Source organism: Crinia signifera, chromosome 3, assembly GCF_055691185.1.
Source record: "Crinia signifera chromosome 3, ASM5569118v1, whole genome shotgun sequence".
In the NCBI taxonomy this organism is placed as follows: domain Eukaryota; kingdom Metazoa; phylum Chordata; class Amphibia; order Anura; family Myobatrachidae; genus Crinia; species Crinia signifera.
The window spans coordinates 315479074-315497867 of record NC_139219.1 but is presented as its reverse complement, the minus strand read 5'-3'; the positions used below and the strand labels follow the sequence as shown (position 1 = coordinate 315497867).

General features: G+C 44.6%; 1 protein-coding gene across 3 annotated transcripts in view; it reads right to left on the bottom strand.

Moving 5' to 3' along the window:
* SUPT3H (SPT3 homolog, SAGA and STAGA complex component) overlaps window positions 1-7904 on the bottom strand; it is a 357423-nt gene extending 349519 nt beyond the window's left edge. For 2 of the 3 annotated variants that reach the window (XM_083178691.1, XM_083178692.1), the window contains exons 1-2: window positions 7751-7904; window positions 5879-5988 (exon numbers count right to left, since the gene is read on the bottom strand). In XM_083178691.1, the coding sequence (XP_083034817.1) occupies window positions 5879-5988 (110 nt within the window). In that variant the 5' untranslated portion in view covers window positions 7751-7904. Of the gene's footprint in view, window positions 1-5826; window positions 5846-5878; window positions 5989-7750 lie in introns of those variants that run through there. The other variant, XM_083178693.1, reaches the window with a different exon arrangement.
* Window positions 7905-18794: the final 10890 nt, after the last annotated feature.

Genomic DNA, 18794 nt, shown 5'->3' with positions numbered 1-18794 from the left:
GTTAATGACAGCATTGAAGGGTGTCAGATCCGACTATTGAAAAAGTTGAGTCGGATATGTTTTGTCAGTAGTGGCCACAGATTGACAAGTTCACGTCCGGTCTTTGACAATCCGTGGCCATTTTTTGCCGATCCGCGGACTTTCAGACACTCCGGCTGTCGAGTTACAGTCGATAGAAACGAAAACGGCCCAGGATTCCGACTGTCAGGATGTTTTAAACAGTCAGGATCCCCGATTGAATACCCCCCCTAAGTCTAAATGAGGCCCTCTTCAGTAATTACAGCCTTAGGGGGACTATTACTTACAAGTCCAGCAAAATGGCAGATCATCATAACGGTTACATCAGCGCCAGCGGTATTGTACGCCCCAACATAGCAACAATTGACTTGCACAGTTGGGCGCCATCTAATGGCCACCAGTGAGTAAAAGACTTGACTTCTCCCCATACAGTTGAGAAGCAGCATTAGACTTTTATTATATAGGAAAAAAAGTACTAATATTGTATATTCCAGTTTTATCACAATATGAAGCATTTTTTAAATGTTTTTATGTATTTAGGGAGTCACTGGGTCTGATAGTGTGAGGGTATGTTATTAGCCTACATCGTTCCGATCGCTTTTCAGTATAGGCCCGATGATATGTTCAGCCCCAGACCCATGTCCGCACACACCTGGTTGGAATCTGTAGTTCCACGTTACTGGACGTTATCCCGATGCCACTAGCCAGAACTTACACACAGATCTGACACCCTCATCGCCGTGTAACACTCTCAGCTCATTTACCCGGACACCGATAATTGTTTCCTCAGCAGATTCTTAGCATCTTACCAACAAGTTCACAATTCATCTTGTAATAAATAAATAAAAACCTCCCAGTAACGGGTTGCTAAGTGAATGCTGGGCACTGTGCAGGTCTGCAGCTCCGCACATCCCAGAACCATGATGAGATAACATCTGTACACCAGCTCCCCCCTCCCCAAATGCACCAGATGATCTGCTCCCTCCGGCCATCCTATATGCGTCAGTATGATAACTCCTGGGACTCACACTCATCCATGGGAGATCTGTGGTTGGAGCGCAGTCTGAAAAGCTGTACACGCAGGAAATACCAGGGAATAAACGGCTTTTGGAATCTTCCAAGGTTTTAAATGCTAAGAAATATAGACCCCGGTTTTATGTCCAGTTATATTACCATGAACTATAGTAATGTCATATAAGTTATCCCACCAGTAATCATACGTAACCTTCCTTCATAATAACTTCCCATTCTGGGGGAAATTTACCAAGATGTGTATTCTACTTCACATGTGATGTTGCTGGGCAACCAATCAGATCCTGTCTACTATTTTCTAAAGGGTGCTAAAAAATAAGAAGTAGATTCTGATTGGTTGCCTACAGCAACATCACATGTGAATTAGAATACACATCTTAGTAAATTTCCCCATCTGTCTCCTTACACCAGATATTGTCTCATTCCACAATAACATTGCCACGTACCGTCCCTTTACACAATAACACTGCCACGTACCACCTCGCTCCACATTAACACTGCCACCTATCCTCACTCCAAAACAACACTGCCATGTACCACCTCCTCCACAATAACACTGCCACGTACCACCTCGCTCCACAATAACACTGCCACGTACCACCTCCTCCACATTAACACTGCCACGTACCACCTCGCTCCACAATAACACTGCCACGTACCACCTCCTCCACATTAACACTGCCACGTACCACCTCGCTCCACAATAACACTGCCATGTACCGTCCCTCTACACAATAACACTGCCACGTACCACCTAGCTCCACATTAACACTGCCACCTATCCTCACTCCAAAACAACACTGCCACGTACCACCTCCTCCACATTAGAACACCGTCACGCACCGCTCCACAATAACACTGCCACGTACCACTCCACAATAACACTGCCACGTACCGCTCCACAATAACACTGCCACGTACCGCCTCCTCCACAATAACACTGCCACGTATCTCCTCGCTCCACATTAACACTGCCACCTATCCTCACTCCACAATAACACTGCCACGTACCGCCTTCTCCACAATAACACTGCCATGTACCACCTCACTCCACAATAACACTGCCACGTACAGCCTCGCTCCAAAATAACACTGCCACGTACCGCCTCGCTCCACAATAACACTGCCACGTACCACCTCGCTCCACAATAACACTGCCACGTACCATCTCGCTCCACAATAACAGTGCCACGTACCATCCCTCTACACAATAACACTGCCACGTACCATCCCTCTACACAATAACACTGCCACGTACCATCCCTCTACACAATAACACTGCCACGTACCATCCCTCTACACAATAACACTGCCACGTACCATCCCTCTACACAATAACACTGCCACGTACCATCCCTCTACACAATAACACTGCCACGTACCATCCCTCTACACAATAACACTGCCACGTACCGCCCCTCTACACAATAACACTGCCACGTACCATCCCTCTACACAATAACACTGCCACGTACCATCCCTCTACACAATAACACTGCCACGTACCGCCCCTCTACACAATAACACTGCCACGTACCGCCTTGTTCCACAATAAGATAAGATTAGGGTATGGGATGTTGACCAGAGCAACCAATCAGATTATACTTCTTATTTATATAGCACCTGCTAGAAGAGAATAGATATAATCTTAATAGTTGCTATGGGCTACATCCCATATTCAATAGAACTCCCATCTTAGTCAATTTGCCCCTATGTGTGTATATAATATTGATAAATTCAGCTTCTAAGATGAACGCTACATTCTCACACTTGTATTGCAAGTTGGGGTCATCCTGGGGAATTCGGCAAAAGTATGAAAATCTCTGTAACCTGGGAACGCTTTGTAATAAAGTAATAGAATCATAAAAGCAGTGGTCACAGATTCCCCCACTGGGCAATGAGCATGGTAAAGTGTACTGGTTGCAAGTCTGCTGCCTACTAATGACATAGTTATTTATTGACAGGTACTTATATAGCGCAACATATTCCATTGTACTTTACAATTGGGAACAGACAGTAATAGCAGACAGACATAGAGGTAGGAGGGCCCTGCTCGCAAGTTTACAATCCATCGGGAATGAAGCATTATCACACATTTATAGGTATTGCATAATAGTCCACCAATTGCAAAGGATCTTGGTGGGCTGTATGATATGGTACCCAGCAATGTTAGCCTGGGGTCAGAGGATGGGAAGGGGAGAGAGAATAAGTGAGGACATGTGTGGACTGTACAGTGGGGTTGTAATTGGACAGGAGAGGTTTATGTGGGCGGTTCTGGAATGTGATACGTTGGATAAAGAGGCGAGTCTTATTGTGCGTGGGAGAGGATTCTACAGAGTAGGTGCAGCCTGAAGAAAGTCCTGCAATTGTGAACGGGAGCAAATAATATGTGTGGATTAGAGACGTTGATCTTGTAAAGAGCGTTGGGTTGGGAGATATTTTGAGCTATTTTGGTGTAATTTGGTTAATACATACCTCCAAACTGCCCTGTTTTTCACGGGGCTGGCAGTGTCCCCTGTGTGGGGCAGTTGGGAGTCCCCCCTGCTATCCGCATGAATAGACGCTATTCCCAGAGACAGTGGGGCTGTGGGCATGGCCAGCAGCTCACAGAGCAGCAGGCCATGCCCCCCATAGAGGCAGAAACAGGTGTTTGGCCTCGCGGGAGTGAGGCCACACCCAATTGATTGCTAGGCCACGCCCCCACATTTCAGGCACGCACAGAAGTCGCAAGCTGGGCACTTCAAATGTTATGGTATGGTTAATGGCCTTATGTGTACAGAAAAGTTTTATCAATTGAATTCTGTAGAATACAGGTAACCAATGTAAAGGACAGACAGAGAGGAGAAAGCAGGCGAACGACTAGCGAGGAAGTTTAGCCTCACAACTGCATTCAGTGTGGATTGGGAAGACCAGCAATAATCAATGCAGGAGATAAGGAAAGCATGGACTCCAGTGTTTGCGAGGCAGGTTCCACTACAATATGATGCAGTTTTCACGACAATAGTTTTACTAGTTTTTGGGCCAATTGGAACAGACACTCGCATTGATTGATTGATCCGCCCCTGCAGTTTCCCAGGAGGCATGATAGCATACGATATATCATATATGGTCCTTTTTCATATATCGCATGCGATCCCAGCAAGGGCTGAAGGAACCGATAAATCCTTAGTGTAGCCGTATGATCGGAATCATAGAATAAACACATACGATTTTACACTTTTCATCCGATTTCTCAACCCAATCCATCATAATCGGATGAGAAGTGCCCAAATACTATAATTGTGTGGGGGGCTTTTGGGATCACCTCATTTTAAAAATCATCTCGTAATTAGAAACGGTACTTGTTTCCTAGCACGGCCACAATCGCGGGCATCGGGTGTAATTTTTAGTGGTCTGCGACGCGACCGACGCGATGCCCCCGGTTTTCCCATTGAAATGCATTGAAAAAAGTCAAAATCGCGTCGGTCGCGTCGTATGCGGCTAAAAAAGGCTTAAATGGTCCAGACGCGATGCCCCCGATTTCCCATAGGAAACAATGTTAAATGCCTGAATTTACTCGCGATGCCCCCCGATTTCCCATAGGAAACAATGTTAAATGCCTCAATTTCACCAAATCCTCATAGGGAACAATGGTAAATGGGCCAGAAACCCCCAAAAACACCCCATAACAGTGAAATGTCCCCCCAAAAGTAGTTTACGGCACCCCACGATCAACGCAAACCCGAAGCGTGGCGACCGCAGCGAGCCCGCGAGGGGCGGTGGTACGCGTCCTCCGACCTTTTTATACCCCCACTTTCCACGTCGGCGTGGAGTTGAGAATAGAATAGTGTGGCGAGCGCAGCGAGCCACCGAGCCCGAAGCGTGGCGAGCGCAGCGAGCCCCGTGAGGGGACGCGGATACCTGTGAAGCCCGCGAAGGGACGCGTTTACCTGTGAAGGTATCCGCGTCCCCTCGCCACGATTCGGGCTCGGTGGCTCGCTGCGCTCGCCACACTATTCTATTCTCAACTCCACGCCGACGTGGATAGTGGGGGTATGAAAAGGTCGGAGGACGCGTACCGCCGCCGCTCGCCACGCTTCGGGTTTGCGTTGATCGTGGGGTGGCGTAAACTACTTTTGGGGGGACATTTCACTGTTCAGGGGTTTTTGGGGGGTTTCTGGCCCATTTACCATTGTTCCCTATGATGATTTGGGTAAATTGAGCCATTTAACATTGTTTCCTATGGGAAATCGGGGGCATCGCGGGTAAATTGAGGCATTTAACATTGTTCCCTATGGGAAATCGCGGGCATCGCGTCGGTACCATCGCACCCGATTTTTTAGTGCATGCGATGGCCGCGATGCCCCCGATTTTTCCTCACGATGCCCACGATCATGATCGTTGTGGCCGTGCTAGGAAACAAGTACCTTAGAAACTTTAAAATAAACCGGAATTCTTAGGTAATATTTCAAAATCAAAGCTATTTTCTTCTATCAGCAAAAATAAAGCCCGTTAAGTGACTAACAGCGCCAACATCTTGTTCCTGCGTCAACGTTTTTGTTTAAAGCTATGCCCATATTTTCATTGCCCACATGCCATGTATAGTACAATGATGTATATTAATGGTCTGCAATTAATGTTTCTTTAAGGAAACAAAAAAAAGACTGGACAATTTATTGAAGTCATAGTCAGCTCTTTGGCACGCGGGATGGACTTTTTTCCGGGAATATGGTAACTTGCACTAAACAACTTTTATCGAAATGTAAACATGCAACATATGGAATTTTCTGGTATCACCTCTGCAAGCCCGCACAGGAACATACGTGCATTCTGTGTCTGTAAGACTTACATCATGCTCTGGAGCTCAGGGACGAAGCTGGTCGATTTGCCCGTTCCTCTTCCAGATGACGCAGTGGTAGATGCAGACATGGTGGTGGTCAGTGCAGAACTGAGGCTCATCTGTTCAAAGAGAGAGAAAGGGGTTAAATGACTCAAAATGAAAACATAGTCAAGATGTTGACTGTGTTTATAGTCAACAGGTACAAAATGGCCGACGAGACAATGGTTGGACACACAACTGGTCACCACAGGTTTATTATGGATTTTTTTTATTTAATTTACCATCCAGGTGGCCAACGATGTTCAATAGAACAATTGCCCGAAGCGTGGCGCTGGCACCGATTGTGGTCACAGACGGCAATATGGACAAATACTGGCAAAAAACAACACGTAAAAACTTGTGTTGACCTTCTTTTTTTTTTTTTTTACTTATGTTGTCCTTTTGCCTGTCGACTGTATGAGGTCGACCCGTGGACTGTATACTTTCTGTAGATCTATTATTCCACACCAGGATGATATTTGCATTTTTGAATAACGATTGAAATCAAAAGCTAAAAGAGGTTAGGTTTCCTATAGCAACCAATCATTTAGCAGGATGCAATAGAACAGGGGTGGCCAAACCGGTCCAAGCTTTCCATATCACCGTGCACAGGTGTAGTCATTACTAACTGTCACATTCCCCACATCACCTAGCTGGTGCACAGCTGTAGTCATTACTAACTGTCACAATCCCTACATCACCTAGCTGGTGCACAGGTGTAGTCATTACTAACTGTCACATTCCCCAGACTCCCTAGCTGGTGACCATTTGTAGTCATTACTGTCAAATGACCCAGATCATCTAGCTGGTGCCCATGTGTAGTCATTCCTAACTGTCACATGACCCAGGTCACCTAGCTGGCGCACAGCTGTAGTCAGTACTCAAGCTGTGTACACATGGGGGCGATAGGGGCTGAAATCGCTGGGAATATGGTCGCTGGCGACCATATTGCCAGTGATGGGAGTGTGCCCCGGCGATAAATTGCCGGGTGCGTGCTCCCGTTTTCAGCCCGTTCTAATCGCTGGATGCAGGAGCTTGCTCCTGCGACCAGCTGATTACCTCTGCGGCACTGGTCGCTGATGAAAAGGAGAAACTCAGCAATATATTGCTCAGCCATATATTGCTAGCAATATATGGCTGAGCAATATATCTCCCCCGTGTGTACGGGGCTTAACTGTCACATTCCCCAGATCAGGCATGTCCAAACTGTGATGCAGCTGCGTTTTTGCAAAGACACAAGAACATTCGCCTGACAATCACTCAACTGCGAAAACATTGGAATTGCGTATTACTAGTGTAAATAAGGCTTTTTCATTAACATTTGAGAAGCCTTAAATTAAATTAGGTTTAATTTAGGTTGCTTTGAGAATAGTGTCAGCCATTATCAAAGGCATGTAGCAAAGAAAAACTTTTCAATAAATAAAACATTCTACTAGTCACTGAGTGTTAACAGTATGTAATGTGACACTATGTTATTACTATAGCATAATCTGATAATATACAGAGTACTAATCACTTTGTAGTATACCTACTTATGCAATGTGCATGCAAATGATACATGTACTTTGTGTATTGCATTTATATACTGTATATGGAGACTGCATCTTATGATGCCATGTGCGAACAAATCAGGACTTCTGCATTTATATACTGTATACAGCATGCATATCTTTTGCAATCATTTCATGCCCAGGCAGCTGTATAGCTGCACATACTGCCAGCATAAGTGTGACATGCATGGGGTCATTATTGCTATTGCAGAACTTTTGCATTGGAGATCATTGTGAGTACAGAGTACCATGCAAATGCAGAGACACACACCCCCATTCTGCATTCACTTACCGCCTCTCTGCAGCCAGTGAGCCAGGTCAGCAGCACAGCAGAGCACAGTAGTGTAACTCAGCACAGGCTGCCCATATGTACATGTGTGGGTGCCCTCGACCAACATGGACGGCGGGCTTCATTCCCGGAGTAAACATGGCCGACAGCAGTCAATCAGGACCTGAGCTGTTCTATGACTGACCCAGAAACTTCCGCCTTCCAGAGTACGGGGCGCGGTGAGGGCCAAACTTATTAGCTACGCAGTACTGCAGCAGTAGTAGCAGTCATATGAAAGCCTCTGGCAGCAGCTACTTCAGCCCATGCTTCCTGCTTCTCCAATCTATCAGTTTATAATTACCATGACATGTTCTGAAGGACTGGTGTTTACAGCTAATATCTTTGATTTCTATAAAGTTTGTGCTTGGCACAAGGGGATGTTTTACAGCTGACAGTTTATATAAAAATAACAAAATGTGTATATTGATGCAGGTCTGATTTCTGTATATATATATATGCACTAGCTGAGGTCCCCGGCGTTGCTGGGGTTTGGTTGTGCAATTAGCATAATTGAACTTTATCCTTGTTTTGTTTTAAGCTTAACCCCTCGCCATGACCAAAGTGGGGTGCCCAGCATACACGTGTCTGCTGGCATCTGAGCACAGTATTGTTTTCTTGAACCCCATGTCCTCTACCCCCTCTATGTAATGCATCTCTGCCATATCTTGCTTCTCTGTCTCACTTTGTGTAATGGCCGGCCCCTTTTTGGGCCCACAGGGGTGCTAGGGGTGTCTTACCCCCACAGTATTTTTTTTTACAGATTGTAAGTCATATCTGTACCAAGTTTGGTGTAAATTGCTCCAGAGTTATGCTGGTACACACATAGATGATAGATAGATAGATTATGATGTAATTACTTATATACAGTATATATATATATATATATATATATATATATAATTGCAGAAGGTTTTGGGAAGAACCGGCACACACTTGTAGAAGTCCAATGTAGATTTATTTAAGGGATGAGATGGTATACAGACACGGCCCATCAGCCGTTTCAACTGATATTTACAGTCTTCCTCAGGGGCTGTCGACCTCACGACCTATTGACCGAAAGTTATGTAGACTTTTTCACCTGTCTACATTCTATAGGTCGGTATTTTTACCTTGTCGGTATTTTGACCTTGTCGGGCTTTTGAACGTCGGTCAATGGTTGTCGGTATTTTGACCGTTGGGATTTTGACTGCATCCCATGACAACTACCTACAACTACTGTACCACTGCTGAGTCAGTGCTATGTCTTGTGCAGATGTCTAACTGTAATAGCACTGGTCTACAGGCAGACTTCTAGTTGAGTCGCAACCTATTTCTCGAAACCCTTATCTCGATAATAACGGTTTAAAATGGGTGTATAGTTCTTACTGGCCTACTTTCGATTGTGCCCTGAGTGACAAACCAAATGCTGCACATTCGGGGGGGAATAAGGCTCATGACACCAAGCCTCGCCCCCATTCCACTCAAACCCTGCGATTTGCGGGTCTTCGGAAAGGGAGCAGCGCTAAATGTTAAAAAAAAATGTGAATTGTGTCATTTTAGTCGTGCCCCTCTCCCAAAGGGCCGCAAATTCCAGAATTTGTTTCATCGGCTGCAAGGGTCCTACATGATTTTCGGGAGCCTCCCAGGCCCTGGCCATTCTGGGAGGGGTGTGTAGGCAAGTACGGTGTAGTTGATTGTGCAGTCAGGGTCTAAATTAGGGTTTGTTAAGAAGTGGTCTGATAGGTGCATTGAACTATTTGTGCAAATACAGGGCCAATTATATCCATACACCCTATTAGAAGCGTTGTTGAGGCAGAGTCCCGATCACAGGTAGTGGGACGCAACATTCGGGTAAAGCTGTTCCATGAAGACGGGTGGTTTACATTGGCAGGCCAGATTATGCGGGTGAACAGAGAGCCAGAAAGCTGCACTTCTTGGCCAGCGCAGCTCTCTGTGTGGCTGGACCAACCAGAAGTCTCAGATGGCCAATCCAGCCTATTTTAAAAATACACCCCCAGCAGGCATGATGATGGGTGGGTGGGTGAAACCATTGATGTTTCCCCTGTTAATTGTTTTATACCATCGAGGACAACTACCAATTGTACTGCGAATGTTAACCGTAGATGGTAACCCAACGATGATCATCGCTACCTAATAGGACTTAGCCATGATTTCAAAGTGAGTCATAAGCTAAATTTCTGAACACAAGTTCTTAGCATGCACTTCTTCTTCCAGTCTGACTTATGCTGTTGGCAGTGACCAGTGGGGGGAGTTGCCTCTTCATAAATTGCTTGAAAGATTAAAGAAACATCCAAGATACAAAAGTATCTGGTCTTGCCCTTTTTTGCCTTTATTTATGACCTCTCCAGGGAGATAGCGGAGTACCATCCAAGTGGCAAGTTCAGGAAGCATTGCGAATTACAGCTGGGGGGCAGACATTCCCAAAAATGTGGCACCGTTCAATGAATAACTAGAAACTTATTTACCAAGTAGCACCAGCTTTCATCCAAGGAAAGAAAATTATACAGTTCGCCATCTGCTAGAACGTGTCAGACCTATTTTTGACTTTTAGTTCTTATTTGAAGTCTAGTACAGTATATAAAAAAAATTACAGGGCATTTTGAAAAATAAAAAAAAGTAGATAAATCAGCGATACCAAAATGTGCAAAAAAAAATAAATACTTTTGACTATAAAAGCAAATATACCGTTCTCTCCATTTATAGGAGTGTGCAAACCCAGACTCTTCGTTTAAGTTGAATTTCCAACGGCGTATGAGAACACACCACAGATAACAGGGTGGCCTCTTAATGACCAAGGACTGATTCAGCCCATTTTAGATTTGCATCCCGCAGCCCAACAAAAATGTTCCATTAAGGGAATTGTGCTCTACAGCAGAGCGCGCAGGGTAAATACAGTGAAAGAATTTTCGTTTTCTTCTTAAGGCCACAAGGGAAACCTCTAAAGTATGTAATTAAAGTCTTAAGCCTGGCAGCACCAAACATTTTGTAGTGTAAATGGCCAGTCTAGGTGGGCCAGATGGCCCCTATCTGATGTCTGCCTCTGTGTCTCGAAACGTCGCGCACAGAAAAGCTTCTATTCCTCAAGTAGATATACGATCCATTCATTCCAGCATTATCTGTATGTAGGTCTATCTTTGTTTTATATTAAAAATGTATTTCAATGTTCCCGGGAGGGAACCAGCTCTTTTCAAAATGGTTTAATATAATGTTTCCAAATATGTTTCTACGCATATAGTAGTGTGACAATATTTCTCATATTCGCTATTGAACTCATTCTGTTGAAGCAGGATTGTTCCTTGGTGGCAGTGTTGCTTTAGCTGTTTATGTTTTTATCATTTTACCTATATTGTGAGAAAGAGAGCCGGTCTGAATTCACAGGCCTGAGATTATCGGACGACTGGAAATGCGTACGAATCGTAACCTCCACGTAGCTGCAGTTTGAGTGACAGGAAGCTAGCATTTGGGGGCGGTGACCTGCCATTTTCTGGGCGTGACCAGGTGTTTTGGGGGAGTGTCTCTGACGTCTTCCACCCTGTCTCAGTCATAGATTAGTTCCAGCCTCAGACCTACTCCCATTTGCTCAGATGGCAAAGACTCTCCGGAGCATTTTGCGTATGGATCTGCGAGTAGATATCGACCTGCGATGCATTCGCAAATTTGTACGCAATTTCTCAGATTAGTGATTTAAGGCCATGTACTAAACTTCAAAAAGTGGTAAAGAGGAGAGTGATAAACCACCAGCCAATCAGTTCCTATTTGTCATTTTTCGAACACAACCTATGACATGGCAGTTAGGGTCTGATTGGCTGGTAGTTTATCACTCACCATTTTATCACTTTTTGAAGCTTATTACATCTGGGCCCATAACCGTAGATGTATCAAAGCTTGGAGAGAGAGATAAAGTGAAATGAGATGAACAAGGAGCTTACAAAATATTCTTGTTATCATTCATCACTAAAGTTATATATGCTGCAGCCAATCAGCTCATAACTGTCATTTGTCATGATAGTTGGGGGCTGATTGGCTGAAGGACCATTTAGCATTTATAACAAGTGATAATACCATTCATTGTTACATCTGTCCCAAAGTACCAGCCAAACAGCTCCTGTCTGGCTGTACCAAGTCTTGGAGAGAGATAAAGTGGTTAGATATACACTACCAACCAACCAACCAAGCAGGTCTGACATTTTATTAAACAGAACTTACAGAATATGACAGGAGCTGGTTGGTTGGTACTTTGGGGTCAATGTACCAAGTCTTGGAGAGAGATAAAGTGGTTAGATATACACTACCAACCAACCAGCTCTGACATTTTATTAAACAGAACTTACAGAACATGACAGGAGCTGGTCGGTTGGTACTTTATCTCTCTCCAGCTCTTGGAGAGAGATAAAGTGGTTAGAGATACACTATCTCTACATACCAACCAACCAGCTCTGACATTTTTTTTAAACACAGCCTGTTACATATCAGTTACAAGCTGATTGGCTGGTACTTTATCTCCGTCTACTTTATCTCTCTACAATGGGGTATTGGAAAAGCCTGTGAGGAGCAGGACTTTGGGCCTGATTCAGCTTTACCCCCTGGCGAATTTTCTGCCAATGTTTCGGATTTACGCATGTTTATCGACGAATATACTACCACAGTCGCTGAGGCATTTGCACACAGCGGAGTGGGTAGTGGGCGGGCAGGGGCTGTCCCATGGGGACATCCAGCGATTCCTAGGCGTGCCCACAAAATGCAGGCGTGGCGAAGCCTGCACAGCGCGGGCAGCTGATGTGACATCACGTCAGCACCCACTTTGTTCTTGCCAATTTCTGAGGCAAATAAAAGTCAATCTAGATGGACATATATTTGCGAACGGGGGAAAAAGTATTTCGAAGTTTGGTGACCATCGAATTTTTTTTTTTTGCCTGCATGCGAATGGATTTGTAAGCGGTGCAAACATTCGAGCGGCAGGGGGGGGGGGGGGGGGGGGCGTTCACTCGCTAGCCTGGCAGGTGGCTTTTACCCGCTCGCTAAGCATAAAATGTACACTGCTTAGCGAGCGGTCCCGTTTGTGTGAATTGAGGTTGATTTTGCTGTGTATATGATTGCCGCTTTAGAAAAAAAAAACAGAACTTTATCACTCGTTACAAAAAATGCAAAAACCAAAAGGTACTTGTACATCGTACAATGTCATACAATTTTAAAATTGTATGACATTGTATATGGCATACAATGCCATACAATGCAATGCGATTAAACATTGTATAAGCACCCTTAAAGTGTGGCGAGCCCGAAGCGTGGCGAGCGCACGCGGATACCTGTGAAGCCCGCGAGGGGACGCGGATACCTGTGAAGGTATCCGCGTCCCCTCGCAGGGCTCGCTGCACTCGCCAAGCTCCGGGCTCGGTGGCTCGCTGTGCTCGCCACACTTTCTATTCTCAACTCCACGTCGACGTGGATAGTGGGGGTATGAAAAAAATCGTAGGACGCGTACCGCCGCCCTCGCGCTCGCCACGCTTCGGGTTCACGTTTATAGTGGGGGGTTGGCGTGGGGCTGCATTTAACATCGTAAGCACCCATTTGGGTGCTTATACAATTTTTAATCGTATAGGGGGCCAAAATTGCGTCGCATCGCATGCAATGCGATTAAAAAATCCTGCGACCAACATCGGGGGCGCCGCTAAAATACACAAGTACCAAACAAAAATTTCCATTGTAGTTTCTCATGCAAATTCTCCAAATCATTTTGCTAGGCATAAAATGATCAGTCATTTACCAACGCACCGTAGACCGTTATATCCCCAGCACCACTGCTAGGTTACTGTATATATAAGAATATGAAGCATAATATGAGATCCAGCATTTTGCCTCCCTCCCCAGGAATGGCGCACTCAGCGCATATTTCCAGAGTAATTTGGAAACATGGTTCCTAACGACTGTAAGGCAAAAACATGATGATTTTTTTTTTTTAATTGCTAACATCATTTCAAATAACATATTTATAGACATTCCACACTAGTTGTTTTAGACAAACCTGGCAAAACTCATTTGCTTCCAACCTGAATGCAGGACAACAGTATCCCTAACGATAGAAGACTTTAATTAACCAATATATTTTTTTCTCTCTAATCAAGGCCGAGTCAAAACATCTTTAAGTTATTTCATCCCAGACAAATTAAAGTCACTGAGAGTAGACCGGTAGTCTGGAGCGACAAGGAGAAATATCAAATAGTACATTGCATAACAGAGAGCGTTCTGAGCAGCACCCGTCTGATAAATGAGATCATTCAGGGCCATTTACATAGAATTAGGAGTATGGAAATATAAAAACACCACTGTACTCCGGGTTCTTTGATCAATGCCTCGTCCAATCACATAATGTGTTCGGGGCGGGCCAGAGGGCTAATGTAGACCTCTAAACATTTACATGGTGTCTTTTATAACGCAAAGCAAGGAAGACCTCACACATCTTCTCTCACCGCAGAGGATTTGTAGCGTAACACGGTGTCTGGCTGCCGGCTGAATCAGGCCGGCAGAGAGGGTAATTAATAATCAGAGAGTATCATTAGGCTTCCAGAGAGTTATAAAAACAGATTTACAGATAGATCGGGTAGGACGCTTAGTTATTGATGGGTTGGTTTTCTATAGGAAGAATAATAGCTGTTTCTAGTGGAACCTCCATGGGTACAATAACTGCCCCTACTGTGGGATGAACCCAATGATTACCATTGTTATTATACTTTATTTATATGGTGCCACAAGGTATCTGCAGCACCCAAAGACAGAGTACTTATACAAATAAGCAACACAGTGACTTACAAGTGAATATAATACAGGACAAGTACAGGGCTCATAAACATAGCTGCATCAGCAGACAGCACTGAAATAAGTATCAGGGTGTCGGAAAACTGAAGAATTTGGTGCCATCGAAGATGGTTTAATGAAGGGTAGAGGGCCCTGCTCATGAGAGTTTGCATTCTAAAGGATGTTTGAAACATTAGCACAATGTGATTGCCTAGGTTTGGCTAACGGTAGCTCATGTCATGTTCTGGGGTTCCGGCCCAGGTCTTATGGTACTGGCTCATTTCACTGCTTAGTATACAAACTGAACCGTGCTCTTCGAGAGCATTAGGGATTTATTTACATATGTAGCGCCAGCATATGCTGTTGCGCTTAATAATTGGTATTTCTTTATTAGAAATATTGTATAGCTTAAAACCCTCAAAAGCTCTCTTCAGAATAGAACGTTATATGACATGATTTACAGAGATACTATACTTTATAATATTAAAGATCTCTTCTAAGTCTATGAATTAACTTCATACTGGGAAGTAGCTGATTCACACACACAAACACACACACACCCTCCTCCTAGGGGGGGAAGTGTACTGGGCTGTGAGAATCAGAATGTCAGAGATTTTGTGAGAGGTTTGATTTTGCCATGGAAATGATTGCTGCTTGAGATAACAACACAAAAAATTGGAGAAATCTCTCACTTTCTGATTCTCGCACCCCATTATATCCCCCCCCCCCTCCATTGTTGTCTGCACAGCTACCAGAGGTACTGTAGGTACTCACCTCAGCCTGTGGGACATTTCAGATCAATCACTGGGGTTCCCGGCTAAGTGCAGGCTATGTGCCCTAGCCCCCAGCATACCACCACTGAAGGGCAGAAAGAAAAGGAGGATTCTTTGTATTGTTCTGATGTGTGCCCTATGTACGGCGCTGCAAACCACTTGTGGCACCTTGTAAATAAACTATAATAATAATAAATGAAGATAAACAGTGATATAACTGAATATTCGGCGTGGTCATTAAGTATTGGCAGTGTGATATTTGACTTTTTGAACCCTTAGTTTTTGGAGGTTTATGTGCAGAATGATGTGAACCCCATGAAATGTGCCTTAACAGACACATACTCGCACAAGACCTATGGTATGGCCATCAGCCATCATTGATTAACCACCTTTAGACAATGATTTTGCATTCAATGGTTCTCCGCCATCAGTGGCACAGAAACGGGTTGGGATTGTTTGGTCTACAGTATGTTGGTCGAAACCATTAGGTCAACATGGAGAAAGGTCGACATGGGTCTAGGTAGACATGGGTCAATGTCGACATGGGTTTAGGTCGACAGGACATTACGTTGACACAAACATTAGGTCGAATGTGTCTAGGTCGACAGTGAAAAGGTCGACATGGGGGTTTTCACAGTTTTTTTACCCGAATGCCAACACAGTTTACATGGACACAGTTTAAAGTGCACCGGCCCCCACGCAACCCTCGCTTCACTCACGATGCTTCGGGCACGGTGCCTCATTGCGCTCAGCACACTATTTAATTCTCCCACCATGCCCTAGTGGATGGTAGGGCATGAAATACCGCTTGTCGGCTCAAAAGACTGTGAAAAAACCCATGTCGACTTTTTGACTTTCGACCTACACACTGTTGACCTAATGCTTGTGTCGACCTAATGACATGTCGACCTAAACCCATGTCAACCTAGACCCATGTCGACCTTGACCCATGTCAACCTACACCATGTCCACCTATCCCCATGTCAACATAATGGTGTCGACCCAATGCTTGTTGACCAACATACTGTAGACCAAATGATAGTATCCCACAGAAACCTGCATAGTTGTTTGTTTTATTTCTTGCCAATGTGACCCACAACGTATACCATCAATCGGCCCACTGCCCAGTGAGTAATAGAGCAGATATGACTATGGGTGGACATCAGTTGTTTTGTCAAAGTTTTTATACCAAAGAGTTTACCCTCCAATGGGACCATCAATGCTTAACCCACTGATGTCCACCCCCTAGCACAGCCTATTCTCTATCCACTGATCCTCCCCCACTCTGTCCCGCCTCCTCTCTGCCTCCTCTTCTGTCCCTCCACTCCGTCCAGTTCTTTCCTGCTCTGTCCCACCTCCACACTTCATCTTCTTCTCTGATACCTCGTCTTGACCTCCCATGAAAGTTTCATTAGGAGAGAGGGGTGAGCCATGGATATGTTAGTACAAGAAAGCAGAGTGGGAGTGGGAGTGGGGTCTCTGGAGGTCACGTGAGATAAGAGTAGCTTACATATGAGATGTAGGGTGGGTATCAAAGTGGGTCAGCCAGGGATTCCACATTTCTGAGAACTTGGGTCAGCCAGGGATTCCGCATGTTTGAGAACTGAGGCTTACAGTTATAGATATTTGATTGATTAATGCGGAATATCAGATGGGTCCAGTTGCTTCCAACGGACTACTGTAAGGTGTCCGTCTGTGAGAATGATGTGTTTCTGAATTTGTTCAGGAATTGAACGTGAGAGCAGAACATATTAGAGATTAGCTGGGGTGGCGTGCGTCAGTGTCCACAATCCACAATCTCACCAACAAAGTTCGGAGGATGTATATTAAATGTCATTGGTATGGGTCATATTACCATCGAAACATAAACATTATAGGAGTTCTCTTAAAGAGCTTCTGGACTATTCTCTATGAATTAGAGTCCAGACGTTGGGTTGAAGCATCCCGCCCATGTCCATATTCCAAAGACACTCATGCAGCTGCTTATCCGGCCGGACATGTCTCAAGAAAAGTAAATAAAGTGTAGATATTAGGCCTCTAGAGCTGGGGTAGCCAACCCTAGTCCTCGAGAGCTACCAACAGTGCATGTTTTGCAGGTCTCCTCACAGAATCACAAGTGAGCTAATTAGCTCCATCTGTGTATCTTTTAAAATGTGTCAGTGATTAATGAGTGCAGCTTTGCAGCAGCTAGGTTGTCTGGAATATGTGAATTGTTGGTAGCTCTCGAGGGCTAGGGTTGGCTACCACTGCTCTAGAGCATACTTGCCTACTTTTGAAAACTAGTTTCAGGGAGATTATAGTTGGTAATAGAATTTTGCTATCCATTGAGGGGGCGTGTCATGCTCCTACCAAAGGGCATGTCTAGTTCCATATATGGAGAGATTGTGAACGTGGCACCTAGAAGCGCGGCTGTGTACTGCTACATCTGAGAGGAATCTTTTTAAATGACTGATATCCAAATGTAGATGATCCCAAATCAGTTAGTAAGAGCTACTATACTTGGTAAAGTGCTGGGAAATGGTGCTGATGATTCAATGTAAATGTATCTATCTCTCATTCCTTTTTTCCCAAAAAAATGTAACAGTGTAATGTGGGCTAAGTGACATGAGGGAGATTGCTAGACTAATGAGGGAGAGAGGGAGATTGCTGCTATGTCAGGGAGTCTCCTGCAGAATGCAGGAGGGGAGGTAACTATGATGTAACAGTGCAATGTGGGCTAGGTGACATGAGGGAGATTGCTAGACTAATGAGGGAGAGAGGGAGATTGCTGCTACTTCAGGGAGTCTTCTGCAGAATGCAGGAGCGTAGGCAACTATGCTTTAGAGGAGGATCTATGAAGCCATAAGGATTCCATAACAAAAGGTTGTAGAGAACCTCAAGGCCTGACCAAGAAGTCAAACAAGTGACTTAGCTGCAATCAGTGGGGGCTCCAGAGCTGGAGCTGCAGCACAGTTCAAAATTCAAATAGGGAAGCTGCATCAACTGCCACCAACTGCAATTCCAAACTGACTCTCTGGCAGTTGGTGTGGCTATTTGAATTTTGAACTGTGCTGCAGCCCAACCTCTGGAGCCATCACTGTTGGCAAGTACAGGTAGAAAGCAGGTGGGAAGGAGAGCGAGTCGATCACAGAGCTCAGAACACTCAGGAAAACTGCGACTAGGAACCAGATCTGGCAAGAATCTAATATTTTGCCACGGAACATGCATATTTATTTAGTACTCAGACTATAAACACAAATATATGCATAATTATTATTACTTCTGAAATTATGATACTGTATTTATTTACAATGAGCTGCCTCCTTTCCCGCAGTTTAGTGCATTTGAGGATACGCAAGTATACATCAAACACGTTTCCTAGAGCCTCCTTTACTTAAACTGGGCGCTGATATAGGATTGTATGAAAAGACTGTCGAGTAAAATATATAAAAGACGCATTGCCG